The sequence below is a fragment of the Argentina silus genome (assembly GCF_951799395.1).
Source record: "Argentina silus genome assembly, chromosome: 9".
Lineage (NCBI taxonomy): Eukaryota > Metazoa > Chordata > Actinopteri > Argentiniformes > Argentinidae > Argentina > Argentina silus.
Genome location: NC_139663.1, coordinates 11,641,846 through 11,651,635, shown reverse-complemented (window position 1 = coordinate 11,651,635; position 9,790 = coordinate 11,641,846). Strand labels below are relative to the sequence as shown.

General features: G+C 48.9%; 1 protein-coding gene across 6 annotated transcripts in view; it reads right to left on the bottom strand.

Annotated features, from left to right (window-relative positions):
- Positions 1-619: 619 nt before the first annotated feature.
- mrtfaa (myocardin related transcription factor Aa) overlaps positions 620-9,790 on the bottom strand; it is a 31,629-nt gene continuing 22,458 nt past the window's right edge. For 3 of the 6 annotated variants that reach the window (XM_083677519.1, XM_083677520.1, XM_083677524.1), the window contains 15 exons: positions 9,120-9,175; positions 8,861-8,936; positions 8,486-8,647; positions 6,826-6,986; positions 6,553-6,678; positions 6,048-6,301; positions 5,761-5,929; positions 5,183-5,608; positions 3,738-4,754; positions 3,316-3,513; positions 3,082-3,198; positions 2,544-2,687; positions 2,275-2,364; positions 2,009-2,066; positions 620-1,914 (listed from right to left, as the gene is read on the bottom strand). In XM_083677519.1, coding sequence (XP_083533645.1) covers positions 1,337-1,914; positions 2,009-2,066; positions 2,275-2,364; positions 2,544-2,687; positions 3,082-3,198; positions 3,316-3,513; positions 3,738-4,754; positions 5,183-5,608; positions 5,761-5,929; positions 6,048-6,301; positions 6,553-6,678; positions 6,826-6,986; positions 8,486-8,647; positions 8,861-8,936; positions 9,120-9,175 — 3,632 coding nt within the window. In that variant the 3' untranslated portion in view covers positions 620-1,336. The remainder of the gene's footprint in view (positions 1,915-2,008; positions 2,067-2,274; positions 2,365-2,543; positions 2,688-3,081; positions 3,199-3,315; positions 3,514-3,737; positions 4,755-5,182; positions 5,609-5,760; positions 5,930-6,047; positions 6,302-6,552; positions 6,679-6,825; positions 6,987-8,485; positions 8,648-8,860; positions 8,937-9,119; positions 9,176-9,790) is intronic. The other 3 variants (XM_083677521.1, XM_083677522.1, XM_083677523.1) reach the window with 3 other exon arrangements.

Genomic DNA, 9,790 nt, shown 5'->3' with positions numbered 1-9,790 from the left:
GGGAGAGGGAGAGAGGGAGAGGAAGGGGGGGAGACAATGGTGGTTTAAACACACGGCAGGAGAACTATACATATCATTTGTACTCAGTTGCGCAAATAAAGTTTAAAATAAAACATGAACATTATAATGACTGCCGTCTATGATACAGTATCAACCCTAAACGTACAGTATCTAAACTATAAGCATGTTATTGTATGGTGTGCCCAGTGCCCAGTGTGAATATGGTAATGAGTGGAAATAGTGAACACTAAGTAGCAGTAATACCTCTGTTAAAAAAAGCTGATTCTCACTTATTCATCAAATAAAGAATAAAACAATATCTTATCTGTCTAAAAGTATATACTTACAAGAGCAATACCATTAAAACTAAGAAAGTAAGACCATGCAATTAAAAACATGAAATCGTGTTTCATGGCGTCTTAAAATATATCCAAAATACATGTCCCGAATAATAAAACAGTTTGCCGTTATTTAAGACACCACACCAACGCCACGTCCTTCTGCAGTCCTCCTACCCAGTCAGAGCGGTGCTCACCGCCGGAGCCCTAGTCTGACACTATAACCATGTGAAATATACGTCTACGGCAGGGGAGGCTGGTGGAGGTAGAAATCGGAGGACAGGCTCAGTGTAATGCATGGAATGGATTGAGGAATGGTATCAAACATCATTCCTCATTCCATTCCATGCATTACAATGAGCCCGTCCTCTGATTTCTACCTCCACCAGCCTCCCCTGGTCTATGGTCTGACCATATGGGTATCACTCCCATATCCAGTAGGACCCTCTTCTACAGGCATGTGGATGCATGCCAGCGCTAAACTATTAGCCACTTAACTGTCCTTCACCTCGGCTTCGGCTTTCAGGATTATTTCTGATAATTACCCAAAGAAACAGGTATTGATTGTAGCACTACAGTAAGAGTTCTGTTTTTTATCATGATATCAAAGTTCTAACAATTATAATATATATCATAATGGCTGTAAGAAACCAAGACAGTAGTCGGCTAGTCCTGAATTCAAAATAAATGGCAAAGCAAGTTTGCCATTTAAAAGCCTATAATCCACAGGGTTTGTTAACAAAGGTATTACTGTTTAGAATAAGTTAAGGGTAGGTCCTGCCTTATGCGAGGGAAGGGTTTACCAGCAAGTCTTTCAGTGTGTGTGTGTGTGTGTGTGTGTGTGTGTGTGTGTGTACAAGAGCAGGACTAAATTCAGAGTGCTCTACAGTTCAACACACCAGTGTGTGTTTTTGTGTTGTGTGATAACAAAAGAGTGCTTTACACTAATGTGTATGTGTGTTCTACAGTGATACTGTAAGACCTGGTCTCTCTCTGGGCTATAAGCAGGAGTCCCAGTGGAGCTGGAGGTCGGAGCTGTCCAAGAAGTCTGCTGAGAACACACTGGGGGGCGTGTGGGGGCCTAGAGGGGTGAGCGTGGGGGTCTCGCTGACCCCCCCACCCATGGTGATGTCCAGCCAGTCCATACTGTCCAGGGCGTGGTCTCCAAAGTCCAGCCCTGGGGGATTGTGGGTGTACCCCCCCAGCTCGAAGGTGTCCATGGGGGAGGTGGGGTGGTCCAGGATACTAGGGGTGCTCAGCATTTGGCTGTGGAGGTCGTCAATCAAAGTCATGGGACCACCGGGTTCCACCCCTAATAGAGGCTTCCCGGTCGTGCTTTCCAGGAAGTCCTCCAAACGACCACTTCCTGTGTTACTGACCTCCTCTTGCTCTATGGTGGGTGGCGGTTGTAGCTCATCCTCCACTGAGGGCGGAGGCTGGGGGGTCTCAGGCTCTGGGGGGGTAGGGGGCGAGAGCTGGAGCTGGAGAGGGGACGGGGCCGGAGAGTTGGGAGGGGTGTTGGGCCGGAGCCTGGCCAGGGAAGGGTCGGGCGCCGGTTTGAAGGTGCCTGAGATTTCTGAAAAAAGTAGAAGGCAAAGAACAGAATGTTAAATGTATGTCAGTGGAAAGTAAGAATGAAGGAAAAGTAAGAATGATCTACTGACACTTACCTCCAGTCTGTATCAGGATGTCAAAGAGGTCATCCATATGCTGAGCTGAGCCATTCTCCTGAGGGGGGAGGGACAAGGTTAAATCCTGAACAGCCACAGGGTTGAGCTATTCACAAGGCGAGCACATCTGAATACAGAACAGCAGTGGCCCTGACATTGTTGGCCAAGGCCTACACTATGAGAGGGAGGGAGGGAGGGAGGGGGAGAGAGAGAGAGAGAGAGAGAGAGAGAGACAGAGACAGAGACAGAGACAGAGACAGACAGACCTTGTCATCAGGTGAAGAGGGGGATAACTTGATGGGTGGAGAAGGAGGGCTGAAGAGGGCATGCTGGTCCAGACCTGGACACACATCCTCCTGGTAGAAAGATAGAAAGGCAGTTTGATATCAGGTCTTAGAAAATGTATATAATTAACTTGACCCTTGAGACAAAGTGGTACTCAATGTAGACAGTAGGACCCCTCGAATCTGGGTTAAGAGATCTAACTACAGGAGTCTGCCCCAAGTTTTTCACTTTATAAGTTGACAAGAATTACCGTGTGGGGAGGAGACTGGGCGTCTTTCACCGAGGGGGAGGAGTCGTCACTGAGGAAGAACGGCTGGAGATTGGGCGGGGCAGAGAATGAGAGAGCGACGCCCTCTGAGTGGCTGGTCGAAACCTGCAGCCCCGCCTTCTTTCCCTGAGCAAAAAGCAAGAGATAAATCTTAATTTAGCTAAAGATGCTAATTAGTCTGAATCTTTTTTTTCCCGTTCCAAACATAAATCACAATGATGGCGAACATCGTTAGTGCAATTACCAGAATAATAATCACTATTACATGACATTAGTCAGCGGCTTTCTTATCAAGAATGCTGTCACTGTCTTTTCACAGACGGTATACATCATTAATTTCTACAGCCCGATATTGGCCTCACTGGAGCAGTTCTGAACGACTCTCCCTCTCTCAGTTAATGGAACATTAGCGACAACCCAGTCGCCATCACAAGTGAGGCTCATTGACCATTGGTCAGAGGAGATGCTTAATGACATTTCCAAGTACAAGACATTCCTTTTATGACCTTTTAGAACTCACCTTTTTGGTTGCCTGTTTCACGGGGCCTGTGTGTGTCGTCTGTTTTGATTGGGTGTCAGGGCTGGACAAACGAGGAGGGGATTGGCTGGGCAGCTTGATGGGACTTGACTGCAGTCTCTGAGAAAGTGTATGGGGAGATAAATACAGCAGTGAGCATAGAGTACGTCATAACACACCTACATGTAAAGATTACATGAGTAAAGAAAGGGGGATTGAACCACGTTTGTACTGTACCTGCAGTTTGATGTGATTGGCTCCCTTGCCCTGTGGCGTGTCACCTCCTTGGCTCTCTGCAGTGTGATTGGTCAGTGCGATCAGGAAGTGGTTGCCGTTGCCATCCGTCACCAGGGTGGGGGTGGAGTGGGTCTTGAGGAGATCCAACGGGAACGAGGTGGTGGAGCTGGACTGCTGGTTGAGGAACACCTGAGACACCTGCAGAAGACCACAGGTATTTATCACAATGTTACTCTAACAACGAGGTAGTGACCAGAGTTCTCCCTGGTGAGGTCACACGCTGAGGGAAAAAATATGGCCCCTGCATATGACTAACACAAAGTGCTAAGCTAACTCCATCTTGACTGAGATCCTATGTATAAGGTAGTCATTGCAACTCTTGTTAAGCATGTGACCAGTTGATTGCTTTGACTGTCACTGACCTGTTGTGACTTCAACTGCTGCTGCTGTTGCTGTTGTTGTTGTTGTTGTTGTTGTTGTTGTAACTGCTGCAACTGTTGCTGCTTGGCCTGCATGATCTGCAGCTGCTTGGACTGGATCTGCTGTATCTGCTGCTGCTGTGACAGTGACTGCTGCTGCTGCTGCTTGAGCTGCTGCTTGTGAGACTTCTTCTTCCTCTGCTGCGAGCGTTTCTGCAGGTTCTGCTGCTGCAGGTTCTGTTCATTCTGCAGCTGCAGGTTCTGCTGGTTCTGCTGTTGCAGGAGGAGCTGCTGCAGGGCCTGTTGCTGGGCCCTCTGCAGGTCGTTGATCTGCTGGGTCTGTTGTAGTCTTAGCTGCTCCAGCTGTTTCTGCTGCTGGGTCAGAGTCTGGGTCTGGGTCAGTTCAGGCTGCCTCTGGAGGGGGATCTGTCGAGGTGGAACCTCCAGGGGAGTTGGTGGGGTTGGGGGCTTGAAGCGCATTTGAGCCTCTGGCACCCCCTTTTCTGACATGGTCTCTTCCATATCCTTGACCTCCTGCTTAATGGTAATCTTAGTGACCTCCATGTTGCAGTTATGAGGGGGTGGAGGTGGAGGAGGGGACGGGGGTGGGGGACGGACAGGGAAGCAGGAGGGGGAGAGGGAGACAGTAGGGTTATCTGGAGGCTCCTCCTTCACCCTAACGAGACCCAGGGGTTCCGGGGCGTCTCCTCCACCGCCTCTCTTGCCCTGCTCCAGCTGGGAACGAAGGGTCTCCACCAGCCTCTGTTTCTGCCTCAGCATCCTTGTCAGCTCCTGGATCTGCTTGTCTTTCTCCTGCAGCATCAGGTCCTTGTCCAGAGGGGGCGCCACTGAGACGGGCTTGGGGGCTGGGAGGCAGGGGGCTTGGGGTAGCAGGCGTTTCTGCAGGGCATGCTTGGAGAACTGGCAGGCTGTAGGGGCTGAGCTGCAGGTCTCCTCCTTGATAGTGACATGGTGCTGGGGGGAGTGGTGGAGGGTCAGCTGGGTGAGAGGAGAGCTGACCTGTGTCGAGAGAAACAAATTGAACGTTTGTAATGTAAGCTTTATCAAATCAATAAAGTTGGGTAGAAACATAACCAAACAGTTTTCTAGGAAATAATTCTGTATCAAGGTTTCACTTTAAAAAGTTTCAAGATAAAAAGTTATACCAAGATAATGCTACAAAACGATGAAAAGATCTAAAGCATAATTTGCCCAGCTGATAGATATCATCATCATCTCCACCAATGGTTCTCAATCTTTTTGGCTCACGACCCCAAACATTTTTTGGTGGAGACTGGCACCCCCCCCCCCAAAAAAAAAAGAAAAACCCAGACCCTCGCGACCCTCCCAAAATCATCTCACCACCACATGTGGGGTCCCAACCCCAAGGTTGAGAATCACTGATCTACACTACTATGCCATTCCATCTATGAGAACAGGAGTCCTACCATCTCCCCAAATGTGTCTCCATTACAGCTGGTCTCATCCGGGCTCATGCCAGCTAGTGAGCGGTCCGAGGGGGCAGGAGAGACTGGGGGGGAGGAGCTGGTGCTGCCAAAGTGCATGACCTTCTGTGAAGCCGTTGCCATGAATGGGAAGGTGGCCACTACCATACCGCTCTCCCTTGACTGGGGGAGGACGGAGGAGGACCGGGCCTGGGGGTGTTGATGATAATGTTGATGTTGTTGTTGTGATGGGTTGGTTTTGTGAGCTCCAGCCCCTGACCCTGTGGTGCCCCCTGCTGTTGTAGTGGAGGTACTGCCACCAATGCCACCGTTCAGCTCCTGGTAGTTCCTCAGCCGCTCGATGAGGTCGTTCTTAGTGCCTGATACAGGCAAGCTCCGCAGTTTGAGCTCATGCTTCAGTTCGGCAACCTGAGTGGAGAAAAACAATCGATATGTCAATATTTACTGTGTTGTTCGAGCGGGAGACAATTTAATAAAATGTGGATTCTAGAGGGCTAGAAACACAGTTACGTTTTGTCAATATGAGGATTTCTGTATTTGTTACTGTTGGTGTTACTAACCTTCATTTCATCCATGTTAGGAGGCAAACAGGTCGGCTTGGCCCCTCCCAGAGGCATGACGTTTTGACGGTTTGGTGCACTCTGACTGGAGGAGGCAGTTGAGGGGGCGGGCATGGTCCGAGAAGGGGAGGGGCCAGTGGAGGAAGGAGGGGGCTGATCTGTTTGGGGTCTGGAGAATATAAAGAAGTGATGATAAGAATGTAGGAAGAGGTGGACAGACATGTGCTATGTACTACAAAACTACACTACACCACACACACAGACACACACACCCCGACCACACTCACTTGGGTGGTGCGGGGAGGATGGTGTGGTAGTTGTAGTGCTGCTGCTGCTGGTTGATGATCTGCAGCTGGAGGAAGAGCTGCTGCTGGTGAAGGATCTTGGCGTAGGTAGAGTCCAGCTGAGGGGGAGGCTCGCGGTCCGCCTTCTGGTCCGGGGGGATGTACTGGTGGTACTTGAGCTTCTTCACCTTGGGCTTGTTGTCCTTGGGCTTCTTGGACCTCTGAGGAGGCCTCTCTGAACTGGGCTTAGGCTGGGACTGGATTGGAGGGGGGGTGGGTGAGGGGGGGGGTCAGTCAGATGTGGTGGGTTAACTAATGGACCGGTAGAATAGAACATCCGTTACTGTCCAAGATAATGTGGACAGACTGATACACATCAAAACAATGGTTGAGTAACAACATTGAATGAGAATATACAGTATATATATATATAGAATATATTGGTACAGGTTAGACAGTGTTAAAAACTAGACTCATAATCCCATTGACTGTGACATCTGTCACTCACCTTTATCAGTGTAGGGGTGGCCCTATGAGCAGCTTGAGCTGCTGTCCCATTGGTCAACTTCAGTGGTGGGGAGGGCCCACAGACGGGGGGAAGAGGGGGTGGAGGAGGAGGAACCTGAGTGAGAAACTGCAACAATTCACTAGGTTACGATATGTCCTATTGAAGAGAGATACATACACACATTTGAGACCAGAACATTTGTCAGTGGTAGATGATTAGTAGAAACTGCATCTGTATGTGGGTGGGTGGGTGAGTGGGAGAGAAGGGACATACCTGTGTTGGGGAAGGGTTGCTGTTGCTTGCCAGGGTGTCAGGGGGAGAGGGTAGAGGCCCATGGCCCAGAGGGGAGTCCTGCCCAATGGGTTGATCAGGAGAAAGAGCATCACTGCTGTCCTCATCAAAGGATGAGTTCTCAACCTTAGGGAAGTCTGTCTCTGAGAGACAGAGAGAGAGAGAGAGAGAGAGAGAGAGAGAGAGAAAAGAAAAAAAAGAGAGAGTGAGAAAGCAGAATAACAAACGACAAGTGACAGTTGGTATCTGCTCTGTCATTGTTGTTGTCATCTAGCAGTATGAGACAATGAGGTACTGTAGGCCTAGAGCAATATCAGCCATGTCATCATTCCTTTCTCTCAGGCTGCTGTCTCCCTGTCCTGCCCGTCTTCCTGTCCTGCCTGTGTCCCTGCCTGTCTTCCTGTGTCCCTGGAGCAGTAGCAGCAGGAGCAGTAACAGCAGCAGCAGGAGGCCCGCTGGGAGTTTTATCCCATTGTATATGACTGGTACCTCCCCCATCCCTAAGTCTTTGATAAAGACCATTATGGATCTTTTATTTACTGACAGAAGCTGGTTGGAGCTCGCTCAGTTAGCACCGTAAGCTATTAATTTCACATCAGTGGGAGATGATGAACAACCGCTGTGGGGGTGATTAATACTCTCTCAAGCAATAACATGATGGCTTCCCCTCTACCGCCGGGAGAGAGTGTGTGTGTGTGTGTGTGTGTGTGTGTGTGTGTGTGTGGCTGCAGTGAGCTGAGAAGTGTAGGTCTCTAGGTCATATCCCTGTACTCTGTGGATATTACGGCCTGTAACTTGAGTGTTGTTATTAAGGACCACCGACAGGCAGGCAGGCAGGCAGTCCCCTGAAACGAAACCGTGTAGGGATATTTGCTCAGGCATGTTTACCTTCATTTTCCTGGCTATCAATCTATTTCATAGAATTATTCTCATAATCTACCGTGGAGGCAGGCCCCCCTGACTGCCAAAGAAGTTGCATATTGACCAAATATTTCATCATGCAATCCACACGACCGGGGGAATGTGGGAATATTTCATTTGAATTTTTTGTGCTTCCCCACAGAAATGTGAACATGGGTCTAATTAAAAGGCCTAATTAAAATGTCCTGCTTAATTTGGACCTCAGAGTGTTCTGTGGTGGGGAGCTGAGCTTTGAGTCTGTCCACTGCTCATCAGACAAGGAGGGATATAGCAGCATATATATGATTGCATATTTAAGGTTAATGATGCTATCTGGATGCTCGGCAGCGCCTCTCTGAAGCGTCTGAAGCTAAGCAGGGACATGGAAGACGGGAACGGAGGGAGGATGGGAACGGGAACATCAATATGTTTATTATGGCTGGAGGAGGAGACGGCCAGGAGGGACTGTCAGAGGCTTCACACACTCTCTCACACAGACACACACAGACACACACACACACACACACAGACACAGACACACACACACAGACACACACACACACACACACACACACGCACACGCTCGTGTTGTCGTCCGCCGTGATCCTTCATTAGAGAGTAATTCAGAATAAATGCATGTAATCATCCTTTACAGACATATGCTGTGGTTTTAACGGTAGTACCGCTGATGGCCTGTGGTTATGATATAGCTATAACATAGTTATAACCCAGTGGTATGTACCTATGATGGCCTGTTTGAGGCTGCTGTGCACAGGCAGGATGTTCTTGTGGATGAGTTCCATGGGACCGGGCCGGTGGGAGATCTTGTCGTTGAGGTCATCAGCCAGACGAGCCCTCTTCAGCTGCAGCTGCTTGGCCTGCAGGGACGGTTCCGCTGATGTCTCTGGACAGACGGAACATAGAACACAGTCAGTCAGTCTCTAGAACCACAGAACGGGGCAGGTTCGGCGATCTAGAACCACACAGAACATGAAGAGAATGGGCTATCTTTTCAAACAAGAAACTACATGAAACCATAGGGTGAGGAGGTTTTTCCAGAACATGAGGATCTCCTCAATATCAACCGAGACGAATCCCATCTGTGGAGAAACCTCACCCTCCAGAATGTGCATCCTGACCAGCTCCGCCCTCTCAGGTCGACTTCTGATCTTCCTCTTCAGGTAGTCTTCAGTCTGGAGGGGGGGAGAGGAGGAGGAGGGGGGGAGAGGAGGGAGAGAGATGAAGAGAGATGATGCAGTAGGTAAAGGGTGGTAGGGTTCACCGTTGATAGTCGTTGATGGACTGTTTGAGGACCGTAGAGAGTTCTGCTGGCAGACACACACAGAGATAAGATGGCAGGATTATCAGAGACTCACCCGCGCTCGCTCTAAACTTCGTCTCTGTTCGTGGAAGGCAGCTGGACTTTTCAGTGCTGTGGGGGAGGGAGAGAGAGAGAGGGAAAGATCAAAGGAGCATATTAGCAGGGCAAAGTGTTGGCCCTTATTCATGCTGTTGAATTAAAAATGGCTAGAGAGAGACGCATAAGTCCTTCTGATGTCACAGTCAAGCCCGCTGACTAATAATAATAATAATAGTCTCCCCTCCCTCTCTCCGTTCAGAATTCAGATGTCGAGAAAAAAACAATTGTCATGTTGTGGTACATCTCAATGATGTCATGGAACCATATCATTCACTAGTGGCTCGCGGGTTGCATTAACATGGTCATGGTCCGAGGGCCATAATCAAGGTAGGGTACATTATTATCATGGGAAAGAGACATCTGAGGGTTCTGCTCTAATTTCATTATGCACTGTCCTGAGGCACATGGAACCTCTGACGCAAGTGTGACTCCAGAGAAATGCATGTCAAAATGGTATATATTTAATGGTCTGTATTTAACATTCAGTTAGACTAGCAGGCATTGCAGTAAGGAACATGAATAGATTAGATTCAACAATGAATAAATTGACACTGTATGCCAGGAGTAAATGGGTTGACATCAGTGTATGCATACAACAGTAGTGTATTAACATAACTGTATTTAACA